General features: G+C 43.1%; 1 protein-coding gene across 2 annotated transcripts in view; it reads right to left on the minus strand.

The window, feature by feature from the left end:
• Positions 1-18,026: 18,026 nt before the first annotated feature.
• The window catches only part of NKD1 (NKD inhibitor of WNT signaling pathway 1), a 221,895-nt gene continuing 216,132 nt past the window's right edge, over positions 18,027-23,789 (minus strand). For both annotated transcript variants that reach the window (XM_030204347.1, XM_030204346.1), the window contains 2 exons: positions 20,560-20,690; positions 18,027-19,051 (listed from right to left, as the gene is read on the minus strand). In XM_030204347.1, coding sequence (XP_030060207.1) covers positions 18,483-19,051; positions 20,560-20,690 — 700 coding nt within the window. In that variant the 3' untranslated portion in view covers positions 18,027-18,482. The remainder of the gene's footprint in view (positions 19,052-20,559; positions 20,691-23,789) is intronic.

Raw genomic sequence — 23,789 nt, forward strand, 5'->3', positions numbered from 1 at the left:
TATAAGGACTCAGATACTAAGGGCGGGTTGGGCACTGACAGTACTGGGCAGGGCCGCCGAGGGGGGCAGGGGGACAAAATTCCCTGGGCCCGAGCCTCCAAGGGGGGCCCAGTGCCAGGGTCAGGCCACCAGCGCTGCAGTTCCCGGTTTCACCTGCCTGCCTCCACGGCTCCGGGCCCCCTTCATTCGAAGCGGCAGTCACAGATCGCCTCCCTTCGGGCCTTCCCTCCCTGTGTCCCGCCCTTGCAGAAACCGGAAGTTACATCAGACGAGGGCAGGACACAGGGAGGAAAGGCCAGAAGAGGGGCGATCTGCAACTGCCACCTTGAATGCAGGGGGCCCGGAGGCGTGGAGGCAGGCAGGTGAGACCGTGGACTGCAGTGGCAGGAAGAGCAAAGGGGGGCGGCAGCAGGGCGGCCTTGCCCCGGGCCCGGCCTAGTCTCTCGGTGGCCCTGGTTCTGGGTCTCTGGGGAGCCAGAGGCTTAGTAGGTGTCGCACTTGCTGTTTTTCCCTTTTTCTTATGTATCAAATTTCCCCCTGCTTATTCTTGCTAAGAAACTAGTTTCTGCTTTGCTGCTAATTTTGTAAGAAAAAACAGTTGCTAACGTGATAAGATTGTTTTGTTGTACTTATCTTTTTGTGGTTGCCCAGGCTGGTGCCCAAGAAAAATATAGCTGAGGGTATTTGGTTTGGGTAGGGGCTTGGGTTCTGGTTCTGTGATCCAGCCAGCCCCGACAGATCCAAACATGAAAATGTAGGCAGAACATGGATGAGCTATGGGTGTGTCTCCAACTTGTAGAATACTATAGGGCTCATTTTCAAAGCACTTACAAAAGCATGTAACTTTGTAAGTGCTTTGAAAATATGCCTCCACATTATGAATTTTGCATGGCACACTTACGTATGCCTGTCATTGAGCTGATTGCATCTAAATTTTGGCACACTTCTTGGAAGTGCCAAGTTATAGAATTTCCTTCTAAATGTACTTGGAAAAAAAATCACTAACCTTTATTGAAAACTGGCCTATATAATATTTATGAATAAAATACAGTCAGAAAGTTAAGGAAGGCTAGATTCTTATTCTTTGTATGCAGAGCAGTTTATGTACAGATTATATGCAGAGCAGTTTATGTACAGATACTTACAGGCTAGGCTAGAGCCTGGCTGTAATGGAATATGAAGCTCAAACCAAAAATGAAACTAGCCCTGCCCCCAAACACACAATCCCTCCCCCTGACCTGAAAGAGCCCCCTCCCCGACCCACCTATCAGCAGCAGCCTGCCCTCCCCCAGGGCTACTATGTCATTAGTGGCTAATGGGGGCTCTTGCATCAAAATAGTTTCTGGGACCTCCAGTGATCCAGAAAATATGCTCAAAGAATTTACTCTCTTCTTAAAGGTCCTGACTCCCTGAAGCAGTGGTGCTACTGCGAAATGCTGGCCACTGTCGGAGATGAACCCTCTGTATAAAAGTTCTACATAAATTAAGTACTCACTATTGAGGACATACCAATAATTATATTTATGATTTTTGAATTTTTAACGTTTTGCAAAGCTGGAGGAAGGTTTTAAAGCCTGCAATTATGAAAACTGAACAATAATAAGTTTTTAGTTATATGCTGTGTTTTGCTCTCCGAGAGGCCCTTTTACTGAGGTGCGCCGAAAAATGGGCTGCACTAGTGTAGGCACGTGTTTTGGGCACGCGCAGTTCCATTTTTCAGCAAGCCTGTAAAAAAAGGTCTTTTTACATTTTTTGCCGAAAATGGACGTGCAGCCAAATAAAAATTGGCATGCGTCCATTTTGGGTCTGAGACCTAGCGGTAAGATCTCATGCAGTAACCGTGCGGTAATTGTCTACATGCGTAGAATAACGATTACCACCCAGTTTCTGCCATGCGCCAGGAAATAAAAATTATTTTCCGGCGCACATGGTGGACACACATCAAAAATGAAATTACCGCAAGGGCCACATGATAGCCAGGCGGTAACTCAAAATTGACACATGGGTGCAAGTAGGCACCTATGCAGCTTAGTAAAAGGGCCCCTGAGGCTATTTCCTTCCTTAACAGCCTTAATCAATTTATAATTTTTGTGTGTGGTGTGTGTGTGTGTGTGTGTGTGTGGTGTGTGTGTGTGTGTGGTGTGTGTGTGGTGTGTGTGTGATGTGTGTGTGTGGTGTGTGTGTGTGGTGTGTGTGTGTGGTGTGTGGTGTGTGTGTGTGTGTGTGTGTGTGTGTGTGTGTGTGTGTGTTTTAACATTTGCAGATCCTGGTCTAAAGTACTAGCAGAAGTTGAGCCACCCTAATCTGGACATCTCAACTCGGATTGGTATGTCCTATCTAAAATCGGCTTCTAAATTTGTGAGCTGTCATACTTTCTATCTCTCTTTATATATATATATATATATATATATATATATATATACACACACATTGTTGAGGTTTCCTTGTCCCTTAGTTTACCCTTTTTTTTTGGAAATGTAGTTGTATAAATGATTTTACTATCCTATCAAAATTGTAGTTCTTTTTCTTATTTTATGTGTTTGTAATTGATTTGTACACTGCTCTGCTCGACAGTTAGAACAGTATAGTAAATTTAATAAAACTGTAACTATAAACTGTCTGTCTTGTGATCCTGTCTAGGTGGATGGTTGTATACCCCAACCAATGTTCTTCTCCCGTGCAACGCGTACCAACTGCCAATTACCACCGGGAACACCCCCATCATAGAAAATAGAAAATTATTTTCTACTGTGGGTTTTGGCAAATGCCAAACTCAGAATTACCACCAGGTGCACACGCTAGCCAGGTGATAATGCTGATTTGGTGTAAGCCCTTCTGTGCCTTTGTAAAAGGACCCCAAGTAATCTTACATCCACCAGTCACCCAGCTTACTTATATGCCCACCTGAATGGCATGTTGTAACCCTTCCCTTCTGGGAACAAACCCCAGGGGACACATCCTTGATGTGAGACAACATTGCATTGCCTGGAGGGCAGGTCCTGGCTATATGATCATTTCCTGATACACTTAAGTGGATGCTCTCCTTCCATGTGACCTTTCCCTTCCAAGGCAGCACACAGCCTGCCAGACAGGAAGCAGGACCTCTACCACACCTCTTAAGGTATCCTTTGTCTCCCTCTGAGAGCTTTTAATTAGCCTTTTGTTTAGCTTACTTTTAAACACAAAATTTATCAATCTCCCTTTTCTCCAAGTTTTAAAACCTAATTTCCTAGCAGGTAAATATTCACATATGTGGATTCCTTACTAGCAGTTGCTTTTGTCTGAGGAAGGCCAATATCAAACAATATAAATGGCAAGAGGCGTACTCACTCGCAAATGTGCAGTAGAGACCCTCTCTGTCCCGCCCCTGCGTCAATACATGATGATGGGGGTGTAACAGAGCAGGAACCTGCGCACCTGCGAGTGAGGGAACCGCTGTCGCTACCGCTCCCCCCACCCACCCGGAGTCGCTGCCGCCACCACCCATCCTCCACCCGGCCCGGGTACCTGGCTTCACTATTCAAACCGCCGGACAGTGTTGCCAGGTACTCTGCCCCGAAACCCGGCCAAAAAGTTCACACCCCCACCCCCGCCGTCATCAACCCCGCCCCCGCAGTCATCAGCCCCGCCTCCTCCATCATCGACCCAGCCCAAAATGTTACTAGCCCTGCCCAAAACGTCATCTAACCTCGCCCAAACCATCACTAGCCCCACCCCCACCGGCCCGAAAAACCGCACAAAAACCACCGAAAAAAAACAAAAACCAGCCCAAAAAACTGTGACCCGCAGCGGGCAAAACTTTCCCACAGCGGGTCGCGGAAAACCGTCCACTTGGCAACCTTGCCGCCGGAACGCAGCACACAGCTAATCTGAGCTGCCGTTGGCCTTCCTTACCTGCCTGTGTCCTGCCCTCGCTGACGTTACATCACACGAGGGCGGAACACACGCAGAGAAGAAGGAAGGCCGACGGCAGCTCAGATGAGCTGTGTGCTGCGTTCCGGCGGTTTGAATAGTGAAGCCAGGTACCCGGCCCGGGTGGAGGGCTGGCGGAGGGGACACCGGGGGAGGGGGGGGTGGCGGCGACTCCAGGGAGGGAGGGGTGGCGGAGACCCCAGGGGGAGGGGCGGGGGCGGCAACCTATCTGGGGGGGACTTTCAACCCCCCCTTTCCTTTACTAGCCTGTTTTCACAGGCTCAACGGCTAGTATAATGATAATATAACGTAATATAATAACATAAGCACTTTCTCCATTGAGAATTTGACCTCAAAGTTTGTAGACACCACAGTTTCCATCAGCAATAGCTATATACAAACTTCGATATACAGGAAACGTACGGACAGATGCAGCTACCTCCACAACTCCAGCTTCCATCCTTCACATACAAAAAAAAATCCATTATATATAGCCAAGCTACACAATACCACTGTATCTGCTCTGACCCACAAGACAGAGATAAACACTCAAAATCCTGACTGATTCCTTCACACAAAAAGGCTACAACCCCAAAATAATCTCCAAGAATATTGCTTCTTCCCTTAAAATACCTAAAGAAAACCTACTGAAGTAGAAAGAGAAGAAAGCCACAGAGAGAATTCCTCTTGTAGTGACATAGAGTACAGAGCTAGAAAAATTGAAAAAAATCATAAAAGGTCTACAGCCACTACTCCAGGAGGATGAATTACTGAAAGAGATATTCCCAGCCCCATTAATGTTGACCTTCTGACAGCCATCTAATTTGAAACAGAAATTAGTGAAAGCAAACTCCCAATACAAGCTCAAAAAGAAGAGAATGGCACATGCCCCTGCAACATACCTAGCTGTAAACAGTGCCAACACTTCTCACAGGATCCTACAATCACTCACATTGGGGAAAAACATTCAGCATAAGGGGATCCTTTATATGCTCATCCTCAAATATGGTATATATCATTCAATGCAAAAAGTGTGAAGAAGGGTGCTATACTGGAGAAACAAGCCAGAAAGACAAGGCTCAGTTTACATGGACACAATATTAAACAGTCCAATGCCAACCAGTATGCCACCTCTGTGGAGCAGCACTTTACAAAACCTGAACACTGCATCAATGATCTTGAATATTACAAGGAAATTTTAAGACAATCCAGGAATGTAAAACTTTTGAAGTCAAAATGATGAAATATTCTGACACTCACCAGATACGCCATAACAAAGATCTGGGCTTTCTATTCCACTATAAACCACAAAATTCTACTGCGTTGTCACTCTTTATCAGCTACCTATATCTCCCTGTTTCTCACCTAACCTTCCCTCTTCCTGTGAGACTGTAATTGAAATGTTTTTGTGTTTCACTTATACAGGTATATTGATATTTATCAACATTTGCTTATATCCGATCTGAAGAAGGACTACCTTCGAAAGGTAATCAAAAAGTGTATTAAGTTAGTATAATAAAAAAGGTATCATATAATTTTCTTGTCTATTAGGCAGATGCATCAAAGTCCCGTTAAAGCACCGATTGCTATTTCCAACTCGGTAAAAATTACTGACTTGGAAATGGCAAAGGATGCTCAAAACAAACAGGATGCAAATGAGCTGCTTGCAAAACCAGCGAGCAGCTCAGCAGAGGGGAAGGCAATTGGTCACCCCATCATGAGGGGGACAGCCAATTGCTAAGTGTGGCCACTCTGCGCATGTTGTACACGTCTTTCATACCTGCATAAAAGCTGCGTGTATGAAAGCAGTGTGTAGTTTTAGTTTTCTAACATTTTTTAATCACTGCCAGCTGTCTCCTCTGCAGCACTCCCTTTCCTGCGGCCAGACCTTCACGATGACCCTTGGTGCTGACAGGGGAGGGGAAGCAAGCCAGGTGAAGGAGAGAACAAAGGTTTGCTTGGTGAGCATGGTGGTGGGTGGGCACTAGAGATGCCACAGCTCTCCTCAGCCAATAGGCAGCTGCTATTTCTGAGGTAATGTGAAGGAAAAAGCAATACTGACAGCTCCTGACCACCCATAAAATTTTCATCTTTAAGGTAGGCAGTCTTATCTGTGCACCACTCGAAATGCACATTTGAATAGTAACTAGCTCATTATAATATCTTTGCATACAATTATCGTAAGCTGCTAATATGCCAGGAAAAGAGCCTGCAGAATCCCTTTGTGCATGTCTCACTGAACTCCATGCTCGCTTAACTGGCTAAAACCAGTGTAAAATCCACGTTGCAGTCTTGTTAAATTTTGTGCATCTGGGTCTATGTTTTGATTTATTTCCATTACCTCAAAGATTGGAAGTATGTTGGGCTCAATGTCCTAGTCTACTTTAAACTAGGGCTGTACTGAATATTTGTATTTGATTCGGCCCCAAATAGTGCCACAAATACATTATTCGTATTTGGCTGAGTAGTGATTTAATTCGAATACGAATAATTTGGGGCTCTACTGTACTAAATCATACTGAAATTAACACTTGATCTCTGATTTCACATTGCTTTTATTATTTGTTATGTCAAAAGCTCAATGTTCGTTATTCATATTCGACTGAATAATATTTTTTATTGTAATGGGTCTAATAGTAAATATGCTATTTAATACAGCTATACTTTAAACTTAAACCAAATTTGGAGGGTTATGATGGGGACAATTTCATGGACTAATCTGATAAAAAATCCTGCAGAAACAAAATCACATGCAAGCAAAGGTATTAAACTTGCAATAGCAAAATATTCTCCAGAATGTGCACTTCCTATGAGTGGATTATTAAAACTCTTCCTACCCTCCTTACCCCAAAGAATTAAAAAACAAACCCCTGGGCTAGGCTAGGACAGATCAAGCCAGCCCTGGCCTGGCCTGGCCAGGGCCACTGAGAGACACAGTCTGGCTGAGGGCAGGGCCGTCCCCCTCCTTCCCAGTTTGGACACAATCACTGCTCCTCCCCACTTGGGAAGCAGCTGCCGCCGCCCCTCGCTCAGGCTGCCACCACCACCACCTCCTGTGTCAGTTCATCTGCTCGTCCCCAGCCTCCAAGGGGGGCCTGGTGCCGGGGTCTGTCTCTCTGCTGCTCCTGTATGCCAGGACTGGGTTATTGTGTTAACGCAATTGCCTGGGTCCTGACAGGAGGAGGATACAGACAGACCCTGGTGCCGGGCCCCCCTTGGAGGCCAGACCCTGGGAATTTTGCCCCCCCTCTCGGCGGCCCTGAGCCTGAACCCTTCCCTCCAGTCACTTGGCCTGGTGGTCTAGCAGAAACCCAACCACCTCGAGACCCTGCAGGAGGCAGGAATGATTATTATTTATTTTTATTTTTTTAGTTACATTTGTACCCCGCGCTTTCCCACTTATGGCAGGCTCAATGCGGCAGGCAATGGAGGGTTAAGTGACTTGCCCAGAGTCACAAGAAGCTGCCTGTGCCGGGAATCGAACTCAGTTCCCCAGGACCAAAGTCCACCACCCTAACCACTAGGCCACTCACTCCTGCTTCTCCAGGATCTAGCTTCAAAATGGTGGTACCTCGCCCCGCATGGTGCAAGTGCAAATCATGCCTGTCTCCTACAAGGTATGGGGCTCTGGGAGGGAGGAGTGGGCAGGCTGGTTGGCTTCCATTTCATCACCCAGCCAAGTAATTGGGGGACCAGGCCAGGCCTAGCCTAAGCAGGCAGAGGACACTGGACCATCAGGGCATTTTTTGACTGGAGGGACGGAGGGGGGTCACTGGTCTACCAGGGCATATTTTTGTTTGTATTGAGGAAAGGGGGGTCCATTAGACCACTAGGTTATTTTGTGGGGGGGGGGGAGAGGAAAGGGAGTCCATTAGACCACCAGGGTATTTTTTTTTGGGGGGGGGGGCAATGCAGCAGGGTAGTCAGGTTGGATGTAGAAAAGGTGTGCTGCTAGACACCTCTCCTCTCAATCAACCTTTCTAACACTGTCCTGGATCTGGTGAAAAGTTTCCCACTCCGAACATGCTTCAGAAGTTTTTCTTTGTTGCGCATGACTGCATTTCAACGTGGTCTGCACTAATTAGAACATCCGGCGCACAATAATGTGTGCACTAACCCAGCACTAGCCCCCCCCCCCCCTTGTAGCCCTGGTGTTTGTTTTGAGCATTGGCCCCTCAGAGATATCTGTGTATCAAGCACGAGTTGCAGAACTGTGATATAACTATAATTTATGTGCACTCTGGATAACATTTAGGCAATGGGCAGTTTCACTAGCTTCACAGCAAAGTGATCGTACCTTAAATGTAAGTACATTTTCTGCCACTTGCACTAGGCGCCTACTTTTCTTTATAGGAATTGGTTTAAAACAGGTGCCATAAACAGCACCTTTAGTAGGACCTTGTTATAGAATTAACCTCCATGTTGTAGTACATACCAGAAGGGATTATTGATCTTAGAAATCAATAATGTTTTACCATAGAATTTTTTTTTGGAAGTCAAGGAACACAAAATATCAATATTGCCTTTAAGGCAGGTTTGAAAAACAGATGTTAATGGGAATTGGCAGGAGACAGATCTACCCATGAGCAACTCTGTTATCCACACATGGCCTTGCTTTTCAACACCTACTGACTTATACAAATGAAGTCCCACAATGAGTCTCTGCACGTGGCCCCACATCCCTCTACAATCACCTCATGCCATCCTGTGAGTTGGTATCAGAGTGCTTGTGATCAAACTGAATATTCTGTTCAAATAGAACAGTTAGGGGGTGTTTTACAAAGGCATGCTAGCGTTTTTAGTGCGTGCTAAATGCTAGAGAAGACCATAGGAATATATAGGCATCTGTAACATTTAGCGCGCACTAAAAACGCTAGCATGCCTTTGTAAAAGGGGCCGTTAGTGTGTTACCTAAAAAATTATCTTCATGATATTTGACTCTCCAGAACTAAGATTTCAATGGTATGTTAACAGGTTGAAGTGGTACTTCATTCACTTCATCTGCCTCCTATAACTAAATTTTGCAAGTAGTTTTTCACATGTTGCCATCACTCAATTGTAGCAACATGAAAAATCTTACAAATAAGCCCCATTTCATGCAGTTACAGTACAATGTAAAGAACCCTGACTGATGAACCAGTTGTCCCTGCAACCCCCATCCTCTGCTCCAATGAGTGGCATACATGATGATGAAGATACCCCTATGGCAACTCACTCCCCACCCCAGCCCCAAATGTGAGGCATAAATGCCTTAAAATTCTCCATCCCTAGAAAACCATAACCCTTGAGTAAAAAAAAAAAAAAATCTGAGGGCCAGCCCACCCCTGATCACTCAAAAGGTCTCAGCGTGAAAGAGAACGATCAAGGCAGGAGTGCTCCCCACTCATTCCTACCCCAGCTGCTGCCTCTTTGAGAATGATGCCGCCTAGTGGTACTCTTGAAGTATTACTTGACAAAGAAGAGGGTTGAGGGGAAAACTTTTTCTGATCATTTATGACCCACATCAGTGCTTGGATGGGAGTTTCAGGGGCCCCCAGAGTAATCCAGGGAGCTTTCATATCAGATCACTAGAGACTTTTAAATAGCATGAAAGGCCATTTTTTTCACAGCTGCGCATACAAAGAAAAAGTATACTTCCAGAGGCATATATTTTTTTCCCTTACATTGGCCCATGAAGTCTTAACTCATTCATGTGATTTGTCATTAATGTGCTGCTTTGCAAAATTTTGCATCACAACATCTCATTACTGTCAAATTTTAAATACATTTTCATGCACAGCAGACTTCAAATTACTGTGAAGTGACTTAGAAGTGCACTGTGTGTGAAAAATAGCACAAAACACATGAAATTTGGCAGTTTTGTGAGTTTCTACGCAATTTGCACGAATTTTTCACAAAAAGCACACTTTTGGAAAATTACTTCTTGTTGGTACACGAGATCCAAAATATGTCAGAGTTCACTGAACAAAATTTCAGCAATATGTAAAATAATATGAGCAATAATATGTAAAAGTTTCTTTCAGATTAAATGGCTCCCATTAGTCAAACCGTGGTTAAAGCTATTTGAGACGTGAATGTCAACCTCCAACAGATCCAAATTTCATAACCGAAAATCAATATCATCATTTAGCACCAATTGGATTATTTTCCATGGGCCCTGTTTACTAAGCAGTGTTATAGACGCCTTAGCATCTTTAACGCACGTTAACCATGTAGGCGCGTTAACTGTGTATGCACCTACAATATCCCTATAGGCGCCTACATGGTTAACGCATGAGCTAATTGTAGGCGCGTTAAAAATGCTAACACGCCTTAGTAAACAGGGCCCCGCATTTGGAATCTAGGGGTTTGAGCATGTAATCATGTGGCACCAAAATGAGAAGCATCACAAAGTTCAAGAACAGTTTTCAGCACAGGTACTTCCATTAGGAAAACCAGATGGGGACAGCATAAAGGTAGAAGGCAGTGGAGCAGGTAGTTTAAATTCATTCCATTCCATGGCGGCCTTAACCCAGCATTTTGCCTAGTGCAGGGGTGGGCAATCTCAGTCCTCGAGGGCTGCAACCTAGTTGGATTTTCAGGATTTCCCCAATGAATATAACGAATATTGAAGAATACACATGAGAAATAAATAGACAATTGGAAGACCAAACATTTTATAGAAGATTAATTATAGACCCTACCAGTTATATAAAAAGTGAGATCGATGTCATCCTGGAAATAGATTTGGAAGGAGAATTTATTACACAAAAAAAGAATTTCATTTTTTTTAAAGTATGTTGTTCTCATATTCCAGTTTTATATACTTTACCAAAGATCCACAAATCCCTTAGAGGGGCATAATCGAATGGGGCGCCCAAGTTTTCCTGAGGATGTCCTCGCAGGACATCCCTGCGAAGGGGCAGGGAAACCCGTATTATCGAAACAAGATGGGCAGCCATCTTTCATTTCAATAATACGGTCGGGGACGCCCAAATCTCAACATTTAGGTCGACCTTAGAGATGGTCGTCCCCGGTTATCGGTGATAATGGAAACCGAGGACGCCCATCTCAGAAACGACTAAATCCAAGCTATTTGGTAGTGGGAGGAGCCAGCATTTGTAGTGCACTGGTCCCCCTCACATGCTAGGACACCAACCGGGCACCCTAGGGGGCACTGCAGAGGACTTCAGAAAAAGCTCCCAGGTGCTGAGCCCCCTAACCCCCCCAAAACCCACTCCCCACAAATGTACAGCACTACCATAGCCCTTAGGGATGAAGGGGGGGGGGCACCTACATGTGGGTACAGTGGCTTTGTGGTGGGTTTTGGAGGGCTCACATTTACCATCACAAGTGTAACGGGTATGGGGGAATGGGCCTGGGTCTGCCTGCCTGAAGTGCACTGCAGTACCCACTAAAACTGCTCCAGGGACCTGCATACTGCTGTCATGGAGCTGGGTATGATATATGAGGCTGGCAAAGAGGCTGGAAAATATTTTTAAAGTTTTTTTTTAGGGTGGGAGGAGGTTAGTGACCACTGGGGGAGTAAGGGGAGGTCATCCCCGATTCCCTCCGGTGGTCATCTGGTCAGTTCGGGCACCTTTTTAAGGCTTGGTTGTAAGAAAAAATGGACCAAGTCACCCAAGTGCTCATCAGGGGTGCCCTTCTTTTTTCCATTATCGGTCAAGGATGCCCATGTGTTAGGCATGCCCCAGTCCTGCCTTCGCTATGCTTCTGTCACACCCCCGTGAACTTTGGTCATCCCTGCGACGGAAAGCAGTTGAGGACGTCCAAAATCGGCTTTCAATTATGCCAATTTGGGTGACCCTGTGAGAAGGACGCCCATCTTCCCATTTGTGTTGAAAGATGGGCGCCCCCCTCTATTTCGAAAACAAACCTAATAACACCCCCCCCCCCCCCCCGGTTGGCCAATCATGGGTCTTTCTTTAATAAAGTATTTTGTTGACCGTCATCTGTGATCAGTTCTGCTTTTTGTGCTACTTCATCTGTGGATCTATACTACCCCCTTTGTTGGATTATTCTACATTCATATCTTATAAACTTTACACATACATATAAACCCTGCCCGATGCAAGCTCTGTGAACACTTCTACTTAAGTGAGATAAACTTAATACATTTAGTATACAGAATGTATGTGTGTAAGTTTAGGTGCATACATACCAGCAAATTTAGAAAAGGCCATTTCTGCATGTAAAATACTGCTTTCAAAATTAGCCTCTTTTTAGTACTGTTTCATGACCCTTTAGTAATGCCATGTCCTTGTCTTTTTTTTTTTTTTTTGCTATGGTCTCTCTGAAAATTTGTGTATATAGTACAGAATAAGCACGTGATTCAAATGGCAGGGTTGATGGAGTAGGACTAGTAGCTGAGGTCTATTTGCTGAAATTATTCAAGAATGCCATAGAAGTGATGGATAATAGCAGGTGTCCATGAATCACCAGGTATTATTTGAGGGAAGGTGGGGACATGGGTAAAGAACAATCAAGAATCAAGGAGGTTTGATAATGGGAGATGGCATGGCCTATTTGGCCCATTATGTGGTTTGAAGCCAGTAGGTGGAGCTTGTTGCCCTATCAATTTCATGGTTTTGGGTGTACCAAGATGGCTGTGGCTGCATTGGGGAGAATTAAACCCTCCTTAGGTGGAGACTGGCTTCAGTCTTGTGACATCATGCCGTCTCCTGTTATCAAACCTCCTTGTCAAGAATGGTGGGACCACACCCTCTCATCCAACCAGCATCCTTTTGCAGTTATTTTTTTGATATGCGCTTCTTCATTCTTCCATCTTGCTAATAGTAGTAATCATTTTGTTTATTAACAATAAGTCAGAAATAATCTACACTTCTGTACATTTCCATTATCATAAAGTACCTTACAATCTCTATTTTAATTTAAAAATGTGCATATCACTCTGCTGAGTAACAGAAATCAAGAAAAATGGATTTTCCAAACTAGTAAAACTTTAATTAACAGGGGGTTCTCTTGGCACAGTTTTGCTATTAAATAAATAAAGCAAAAAGTCATAACCATCTATATTTACTATACAAAATACTGAAAAGCAAACATTGTTGAAATATCATGTAAGAAAATTTAAACATAAATCTGTGCTATGTGAGCAATTATTCATTCAATACGCACATAACATGAAACAGTATATATAAATACTGTATGTATACATTGTTGGTGGAAATTATTTATTCTAGAATGTTATTAATATTCATGTAATCTCATAGAATCATATAACTTTCTCTTTTGGACCCTGATGAAACCAAGATCAAAGATGTACTTTGCATGAAGTCTGATACCTTATTCAAGATCAATTTGCATTCACTTTCATTTGAAATTCCCATCCAGTGCTGCTGCTGGATATTTTGTGCAGTAATATTCTTTGACAGAATATGCTAGCATTTTACATCCTCTTTATTCAAGCTTTGCTCAAAACAAAGCATTCTTCAGAATCATTTCTTTGTTATTTACAAGGTAATGACAGATAAAATAGTTTTTTTCCCATTGCTATAACTACCAAAACTTCCAAAATTATAGAGCCCTTTAGGCTCTATGAGAACTTGTAGCCATGATCATGACATTCTTCAAGGTACAAAAATTGTGCCCAAACCAACTCCTGCCATTCCATTGTTCTTGGGTTTAACAATTTATTTACTTGCTGTGGAAATAAAATGGGTCAAGTAGGTAGCTTCTGTGACATCTCCTATGCACTGTAATTTATGTTGCAATCATCGGACACGTGTATACTAAGAAATCCCACTAACACTGTTAGCCTAACACCTCTTTTTCAAGGATTTTTATGTTTTTGGCCATCTAGGGGGAAAAAAAAGCAAGGGTACAAGAGGTTAGGACACCACAAATGATTGGGCGATATATGTGGCAAATCTTGTTGCTAAATTCTTCCACACTATGGAGTCTTATCACAAATATCTCAAAATTATCTGTTTATCCAGGACAATAAAAAAACAATTGTAACACGGCAACCACCAGGGTATACAAGTAGACCCAGCAGGGTGCACTTACTCACTTGATTGAGAAATGCTACAGCTGCACCCAGGTCCCATTTTCTTGAGGTTGGCAACTTTGGAATTAAAATCAGTTTTGAGGAGATCTAGGTTTGCTTGAGTGCTCAGCAAACAAGACAACAGCCACAAACTGATAACTGTGAAAAACAAGAGCGTGAATGGAAGTTTGTGTGTTTGTACGTGGTACAGCCTAAGCTATGTGGATACATCAAACTATTAACACTATGATATAAATAAGCTTATTCCTTCCAAAAGGCACCAGCGTGCCCTTCTTAGCAATCCTTAACTATATACACATTGAAAAAAATTAATAACGAAGCAGCAAGATAGGCACATATTAGAATAAGTCAGTGGTAACTAACCAAGGGGCCCTTTTAATAAGTGGCGATAACCCACCATGGGCTTACTGCGTGCCAATCTGGAGCTACCGCCGGCCCAATGCGGATGCCAGTGGTAGTTCTATCCCCAGGGGAAATATTCAAAAACTATTTCTGCAGGGGGTTACCCAGCGGTAATCGGGCAGTGCTGTGTGCTACCCAGTTACTGCTGGGTTAGTGCAGGAGCCCTCAATGGGTGGCAGTAAGTGCTCCTCCCACATGGCCACGCGGTAAGAGCAATCTTACTGCATGGCCATGTCTTTTTTTTTTTTCCTTCAGTCTTTTTACTTGCTGTGGTAAAAAGGGCTTCAGCATGCAGCAAAAATGCCCCCACCGCTAGCACAGGGCCTGTTTTACCTCAGCTTAGTAAAAGGGCCCCAAAATGTGTGTGACCTTTTCTGATTCCCAGTACAGCATATTCTGTATATAAATATATTTGGACATTTTAGAAATTTAATAAATTGAACACAGCAACCATATAAAAAGTTCTACTAAAAGATTTTAAACATGTTTTGCTTAACATTTAACAGAACACAAAGTTAGTAGCTTAAAAAAAAAAAAAAAAAAAAGTTATTAGAATCGAAAAGCAGGAGATGCCAGATACAAATACTGTTGGTTTCAGAAACACAAGGCAAATCTTACAACAATTAATAATTTAGTCCTTTTACCCAAACCCTGCAAGTCTACTTACAACCAGCTTTCCTAACCTTTTTTCAATCCAGTCAGAAGGAGGAAATGTATAAAGGTTCATTGGCCCCTGCTTATGTTCTATACAAAAATGCTGTAATCAACACGGTGTCCAGAAAAAACGGGACCCCTTACATAGTTTCAAAATACCTGCAATTGTTTAAACATTTACTATGACCTTTGAAAATACATTAGTCCAACCTTTATTAGGAAACTCCGAGGGTCTTTTACTGAGGTGCGCTCACGTTTTTGGCACGCGCTAAAATTGTGGGAGCGCTAAACGTTAGAGACGCCAGTGCATTCCTATGGGCATCTCTAACGTTTACTGCGCCCACAATTTTAGCGTGCACTAAAAATGTGAGTGTGTCTTAGTAAAAGATGACCTAACTTAGCAAACATTTTGCGCCATATGCCTTATTTTGTCATAAAAAATTTAATCAGAACTTTATCTTCTTCGCTAAATGCCATTTTGCTAAACAGATCTTAACGGTCACTTACTGAAAGACGTTAGTTTGAAACAGGGATCATCTGGTTTTTACAGCATCTACCTGTCAATAATAGTAATATTTGTTAAAATAACAGTACATTTGTTTTGGGGTTATTTGGAAAAATGTTGGGAGTCCTGTTTTTTCCGGACACCATGTATATTCAAGTGTCTCCCTAAAAACACCTACTTTCTGAACTTAACAGAAGGTTTTTGTTTCTCCTTTCTTGTTTTTGCCACAGCTCTAAATGGGATACATTAATATACTATTTAAATTGTAGTTTATCAGTAGGTTCTACTGCAAGACATTGCAGAAGAGTGAAGCAAAACGTTTCCCTTACAGATAATTTATTGCAACTCCCATCCAACAAAATTGTCCTTAACTTAAAGATATCCACTTTCAAAGCACATCTTCATACAAATCCATAACAAATTTTATATCCACTTCCCGATAGAGATTCCCTGTTTCGTGATCTGCTGCATCAGGGGAAACATCCACTGCTCTCTCTCTCTGATGTGGCTTACAAAATGGCTTGCTGAGGGGAACAGATGCAAAATTCTAACCCCAATTTGTCATCAAGGTCCACCACCTTCCTCTGCAATATCTTACAGTAGAACCTACTGAGAAACTACAGTTTAAATATATAGGTTATTTTGGAGTTTTGGGAGTTCTTTTAAGTAAAGTCTTTTTGTGTTGATTCTTTTTTTCTACTTGTGATGGTATAATATTTGCTCCGATATGAGAACAGAGTAGTGTAGATCTTTTTTCTCCATGTTTTATGGTTGTTATTTTTCTCAGTGGATCCTACATAATTTGAAACAATTTTTAGGTGATTTTCTATGGTATACACTGGTTCCTCTTCTTTTGATAGATATATTAATATACCCCATTTAAGGCAATGATGGGAAAATATATACTGTACATCATATCCTCACTACAAAGGGTCATGAAACATTATCGCCTTTCAAACAATATGTACATAAACAAAGGCCAAGAACAACACAGCAATACAATAAAAAAAATCCTTTCGTACATATATTTGAGAAAATGAATAAGTTTTATTTGACCAAAACAAGTGATAAAAATCAAAAAGCTATTTGCTACTTATAGTTTTCTGCCTTCATATCTGTATAAATTTAGTGTTTGGAAAATTTGCATACTGCTCTGGGCTTCACAGAAGGCAGCTACTCCATTTACCAAATCTTCCCTGTAAACCTTTCCCAACATGCCCTCAACCTTCAGTTCCTCAACAACCAATAAGGAATGGCCTCACAACACTTGGGGCCCCTTTTACAAAGTGGCAGTAAGCCCAATACGGGCATACCACTCGCTAAACAGTACCGCCAGGTTACCGCAGCAGCCCAGCGGTACTTCCCATTCCCAGTGTGCCGTCATATCTGGTGCTACAAAAATATATTTATGTTTGTTGCGCCAGAGTGTATATGGTGGTAATCCTGCTGGGTTAGTGCAGGAGCCATTAGGCTCCCCCCCCCCCCCCCCCCCCCCAGATATGGCTACGCAGCAAGAGCTTTACTTGCCACATGGACATTTCCTGCAGAAAAGAAAGACTACCCCTTTACCAGCTACGGTAAAAGGGGGCATCAGCACACAACAAAAACATGAGCCGACGCCAGAGCAGGCCCCCTTTTGCCGCAGCTTGGTAAAAGGGGCCCTTGGTTTCCCTCTTACCCTGGATGGAATGGACGTTTTTTGCTACAAAAGGCAGTAGCAGAGGTCAGTATTATTCTGAACAAGTGCTGTTCATGAATCTCAGTCTGTTTTTGTTAATTTGCTTTTGGAAAGGGACTAGTCTAAGCAGAAAGTGCTGGAGAGACGTTACACTAAGGATAAAAATCAGAAAATGCTGCATGTGTCCTTATTAAATACTCAAAGTCACTGCTTTAGAAAACAAAATTATAACATTAAGTATATTAAAACCACAGATTTTTAAACAAAAATGTACCTGAGTGTATAGCTAAATATTTATTTATCTACAGTTATCATATTTATAGATGTTGAAGTATCTAACATGATATCTATATAGATTTCTATAAATATCAATATCTATATAGATATCTATATATCAAAACAAATCTATCTATATATCTAGACAGATTTATATCTAGATATACAGCTAGATGCATTTGCCAACGTTGAAAGAAAGTATATTTTCCATATTCTTTCAAGGAGCTGACAAACACAATTAGGCACTGGTCCGTGTTTTCTACCTATGATCCTTCCAGCTGTTTCCCAAGGACAGAACGACCACTTAAATAGACAAAATATTAACTGATGGAGAACATACTTGCTTTCCTTAATGAGCTTAGGCGAAATATTGTACAACCTGGCTCTGTTGACAGATACAGCTCATGTTTCATTATTATAATTGATAACCATATAGATCACTAAAGTACTACACAAAGAGGTTATATGGATACAGTATTTAGCCCTCCCCCCCTTAGCACATTACAATCAATAAAGGAAATTAAAACTGAATAATACTAGAGGTAGCAGCTGTTTGTATTTTCGGGGGGGGGGGGGGGGGGGTTCTGAGTATTTTTGGAGTCGAACCAAAGAGTATTGCTCCCCTGATAGAAGGTATGCATGCAAGAAGCCTGTATGTGGCAGACTTCAGTGCCTGCAGCACTCTTTGACTACCTTCATTAGTACAATAATGGAAGTACTTGCAAAGGAAGTGCTTTGATGACTTGCATTAAATCACAATTCTAAAACTACCATTTTATTTTTGTTTTTTTGCTGTTTTACAAGCTACTTGAATCCACAAGTTGCTAAAGCTAATCTGCTTCACAAAACATAAATAGCATACATTTCAATGTTTTCATATGGTCTCTAACATATTATACACTAGCTGAATATTAGTGGAGTAACAATAATATGAATAATGCCTTAGTCCCAAATCACAAAAAAAGATTCCTTCATATATGTCAGTCTACCTTTATTGCCTTCACCAGCTGGCCATTGCTTCATTTCTATGTTTGGTAGAAATGATGATAGTGGTGGTGATGCTCGTGATGATGGTGGTGTTCATGTCTCTGTATCATATGTCCAACGTGGCCTTCGTACAATATGACGCTTGGCAGATCTCTAACAAATTCCTTCTCCACAGCTGTGGGAGGAGACTGAAAGGCTTTGCACATCTGCTGATTCTCCTTTGATTTTTGCTTGTGTTTCTTATGCGGCTGCATGGGGTGGTACGAAGGATTCTGGCCCACAGCAGTGGCAGGAGAAGCCACAGGGACACAAGGAGCTTGATGAAGTTTATTCCTTACCACTTTCCCAGTCTGGATAGAGGCAGACCCGTTTTTGCTCTGAACTCTGGGAGATCTAACCAAGTGCTTGCTGGAGTCCTGGTGGCGCAGTCTTTGCTGCATTTCAACGTTCTTTGTGTGCAAAGCATCAATTAAATTAATATGTCCTGGGTCCACTGTTTGAGACCTCCTATGATGGATATGAATGGTCTCAGGCTCATGAGAGCGAGATCTAGTCTGGTTGGGAACCCTGGTTGGAGGATCATGTTTTTGAGGTGCTGGAGGAGATCCTAGGAAACAATAACACATTAATATTGGAGCTGGTTGGAAGAATTTTCAGAGCCATAATTTAAAAAATAACTAGAAGTACAACAGATAGTAGAACTCGGAAATCTAAATACATAAAGAAAATAACCTGCAGTTTCCAGATTTTCTTACTGGGAGCTCATAATAGTTTTAGAGAAATTCATTATATTCTTAGAGTGTAACAGGAAGACGCCCTTAAAATGTGCTAAAAAATAGACTTAGCGCATTTTAACATGGAACTCTCCATTGCTTCAAACCAACATTTAAGGGCCCTTTTAACAAACCAGTAAAAAAGTCCTTAGCGCACCCTTACACGGGTCTTTCCCACACATTAAGGCCATATTCATCGCCAAGGGGGTCTTTTACAAAGCATCGGTAAGCCCAACATGCTAAATCGGACTACGGCTGGCCCAACGTGGCCACCAGTGGTAGTTCCATCCTGAGTGTGCGCCATTTCCGGGGAAAAACTAAACCCCTAGAAATGACTTGCACAGCAGTAACCCGGCAGTAATCGGGCATCCCCACATGCTGCCCTACTGCCGGGTTACCGCGGGAGTCCTTATTGCCACCTCAGTGGGTGGTGGTAAAGTTCGCTTACCACATGGCCATGTTTGTCTGGGGACTTTATACCCGCTGCAGTAAAAAGGGCCCTGGCATGTGGGAAGAACTGCCCCTGCTTCTAGTTCAGGGCCCTTTTGTCCACAGCTTGGTAAAAGAAACCCCAAATTTCCTATTTTTTATATTAATGGTCATGCACTAATTTTGCCATTAGCACATTGCAGTAGGTATGTTTCTGTTTCTGAAGGGCTCAGAATTATAAAAAAAAAAAAAAAAAAGAGTTGAAATGGAAATTGAATCTGGATTGCTTGGATCACAGTCCACTACACTAACCAATGGGCTGCTCCACTGACCTGTTTATACTTTGCTCAAAATGGCTATAATACCTTCAACTGACATAAAGCCTGGTTTTCTTTGACAGCTTCATTTTCAGAAGACAGGGAAGGGGGCAGCAACCACTGGGGGATTACAGAGGAGTCATGCCTTAATACTTCCAGTGGTCAGCTGCTCAATTAGAGCAACGTTTTGTAACTTGGACTGAAACAGGACTGGATATAAAATGTCCTTTTCAGACATGGATGTTTCTTCCCATAGAAACTCGCTGTTGGATATCCTGCTTTTGGGCCCTCCCTAGTCCTGCCCAAAACACACCCACACCATGCCCCTTGCTATTTGGACGAACTGCAGTTTGAAACATCCATATTCTGACTTTCCAAAATCAGGATTTGGATGTTTTTAGCAGATGAGTGTCTTAATATGCCTTAAATGTCCATCTGCTTTGAAAATGAGCACCATAGTGAATGATGGCAGATAAAGACTAGCTTGATCCATCTAGTTTGCCCAGTAATGTGGCTAGAGTTATACCTCTATACCTTATTTGAAGTGTGAAAGCTTTTGAAGCATAAAGGTCAGTATCTAAAAATTATTATGTTACCTGGTCCAAATTTTGACGTATAATTTTCTATTCCTGCAAGATCCAAATAGTGGTTTCTCCTTTCAATGTTCTCATCGACACACTGGCGATAACATGCATTCTGTTCAGGATGACTATCACCATGCTGATGTCTACAAGATTACAAAGGAAGGAAATGTCAACAAGTACAACAGCATTTCAACTTCAAACTAAGATCCCCCAACAAATTATATTAAAAAAATTGGATCCTACTTGAAAGAGGGAATTGTGGTGAAGCCACTGGATCTTCTTCCATGCAGTGCAATGTCAAGCCATTTAGGGATTGCAAACCTTTGATATCTGCAAATGTTCATATGTGCAACCGAGGTAGACTTAAAGGAGCCGACATTCAGACTGCGGGAGGCAACCTGGCTAACTCCCGCTGTTGGCAGTGAGACCGAATATTTAATGCCTGGCCATTTCCGGTAACCAGCATTGAATATCCAGATTATTTTTTGGCAAGTTTAAACTTAACCGGCTAAGGGGTTCTTTTACTAAGGTGCACTGAAAAATGGCCTGCGCTGGTGTAGATGAATGTATTGGACGAGCGCAGGTCCATTTTTCAGCGTACCTGCAAAAATGGCCTTTTTTTTGCCGAAGATGGACGTGCGGCAAAATAAAAATTGGCACGTGGCCATTTTGGGCCTGAGACCTTACCGCCACCTATTGACTTAGCGGTAAGGTCTCGCACGTTAACCGGGTGGTAATTGCACTGCCGATTACTGCCCGGTTAGCGCCGTGCACCAGAACTTTTCCTGCACGCGCACTGGATGCACGTAAAAAATGAAATTACCACCCAGGCCACGCAGACATAGAGAACAATTCCATAAAGGGTCACCTAGAGGGTGACTATTAGGAGTCTATTTTATAAAGGAATATAGGCGCCTACTTTCCTGGATGCATGTTATTTTTTGCATTTAACTTGCAGTAAGTGCAAAGCTTTATCACACTTTTAAAAAATGGCCCTTAAATTTGTTTCATATACAGCGAGAACAAATCGGAATATTTGTGTTTTTATTTCTCCTAAAAATATTCTGTAAATACATCTGAGAAATAAGGCTTGCAGTTCAAACTAAATAACACACATTAGACTTTTTATTATTATGCTTCCAAGAGCAGATGGAAAGAATGACAGAGCACAGACATGTTCCAATTGCTATCCTACTTGTCAACGACATGACACCAGCATTTCAAAGGAGAAAGAATTATTCTAGAGTGGAATCCAAAATATTATACATTCCTTCAGAGAGAAATTTCAAACATGCCTGCCTTATCTAATCTCCAGAAGGTTCTAACCGTTATTGCAGCTGTGCATGAAAGAAACTGCTCTGTTTTTACACCATTGGAATCTGATGAGAAAAAAAAAAAGGCAAAAAAAAAAATCATTGGTGTGGGGAGTGGGGGACACTGAATTCTTAAAATCAGTTTTAAGGGAGAAGGGCATGTCACAGGATGCTTATGTGAGAAATCCAAAAAGGCATCCATTTTAAGCTTATTTGAAAAAGGCAAATAATTAAAAATATCACTTCCAAGCACCTATCTACACGCCTCCAAATCACTATTTAAATTTTTATAGAAAATGAGGGCGGGACCAGAGGAACAGCTGAAACACAAGCGAAAGCAAAGGCAGTCTGAAGCGGCGTCCGTGCGTGCTGGACTTCACTGTTGCCGGCGGAGCAGGAGGTAAAACGTTTTAAACAACAGCTACCACTTATGAAGGGCTGGGGCACCCGCACACGTCCTTCTTGCACTCGGAGGCCACAGAGACAGAGGGAGGGAGGTGCTGGGTGGTGGAAATCGGAGGGGGGGGCGCGGAAATCGGAAGGGAGTGGGGCCGTCGGACTGGAGTGGGCCAGTGGAACTCGGACGGACGGGAGTGGAAGTAGGGAGGGAGGGAGGTAGGGGGTCATGGAACCGGGGGGGGGCGTTAGTTTACTCACCTCCGGTGGCTGCTGCTGGGTTCCCTTCCCTCTCACTTCCCATTGGTCCGCCCTGTGACGTCATCCCCAGGGCGGACCAATCGGAACTGTGTTACGAACCCAGGCAGCCAGACGGAGGTGCAAATTATTATGTAGGATTGTCAAATTATGATTTTTTTTTTAGTCTTTAGAAGTTTCCACAAAATTGCTTTATCAAATTACAAACAGAAATATAGACTGATGATTTTACAAAAAAAAAAAAAAAAAAAAAAAAGACTTTGAAACTATGGGCTTGTCCCGGGTATGATGATCCTATAAAAATTTATATAGGGACCCATATACTAAAGCTTAGCATGCACTAACGCCCTCTGATGTAACTTCCTATTTCCGCGAGGGCAGGACACAGTGAGGGAAAGGCCAACGCGACGAGGCGATTTGCTTCTTTTACATGCAGAGCAGATGCGAGGCGCAGCGCCGCCGCTTCACAGATTTTTTTTTAAAGGCTGGGTGCCGGGTGGCAGGAGAAGAGGGTCGTCTGTCGACAGAGCTGGTAGACAGGTGGGGCCTGGGTCAGGGACGGGGGGTTCAGATGGGAGAAGGAGAATGGGTCGGGGAGGGGGGCTCAGATGGGAGAAGGGGACTGGGTCTGGGGAGGCTCAGATGGGATAAAGGGACTGGGTCTGGGGGGGCTCAGATGGGAGAAGGGGCCAGGAGCTGGAACTGTGGTCTGAGCAGGGGCGTATCTGCGTGGGGCCACAGGGGCCTGGGCCCCCGCAGATTTCGCCCTGGACCCCCCTACTGCTGTTAACCCTTCCCCGCCTACCGCCAACCCTTTCCCCACCTACCGCGGTCACCTACCCCCGAGGTCCGCTCCTGCCGGTTTTTTAAAATATTACTTCAGCTGGCGGGGGACCCCAACCCCCGCCAGCCCAGCCGAAGTCTTTAACTTCTTCATCCTCGTGCTGTTCCTGCAATGCATCCTTCCAGTTGGATGGAGTTTGACATCGCAGCACTCTCTCCCTGCTTCAATATTGTGTTTTCAATCACTAGGGACAGGCAGATTCCCTGAAGTTCTGCAGAGCTTGACTGTCCCTCACTATTGAAAATGTGATAATGAAACGGCACCCTCTACTGGCAGCAATGTAAGTGGAGGAGTCCCGCATAGCTTAGAGGGAACACTGGTACCATGCTAGCACTTATACACATATGAGTGCACATACATGTATAAGTGTTAGTATTGTAAACATTTTCAAATCTGTAAATGTGACCATCTGCATCAGGGGTGTCTAACCC

Source organism: Microcaecilia unicolor, chromosome 5 (assembly GCF_901765095.1).
Source record: "Microcaecilia unicolor chromosome 5, aMicUni1.1, whole genome shotgun sequence".
Classification (NCBI taxonomy): Eukaryota; Metazoa; Chordata; class Amphibia; order Gymnophiona; family Siphonopidae; genus Microcaecilia; species Microcaecilia unicolor.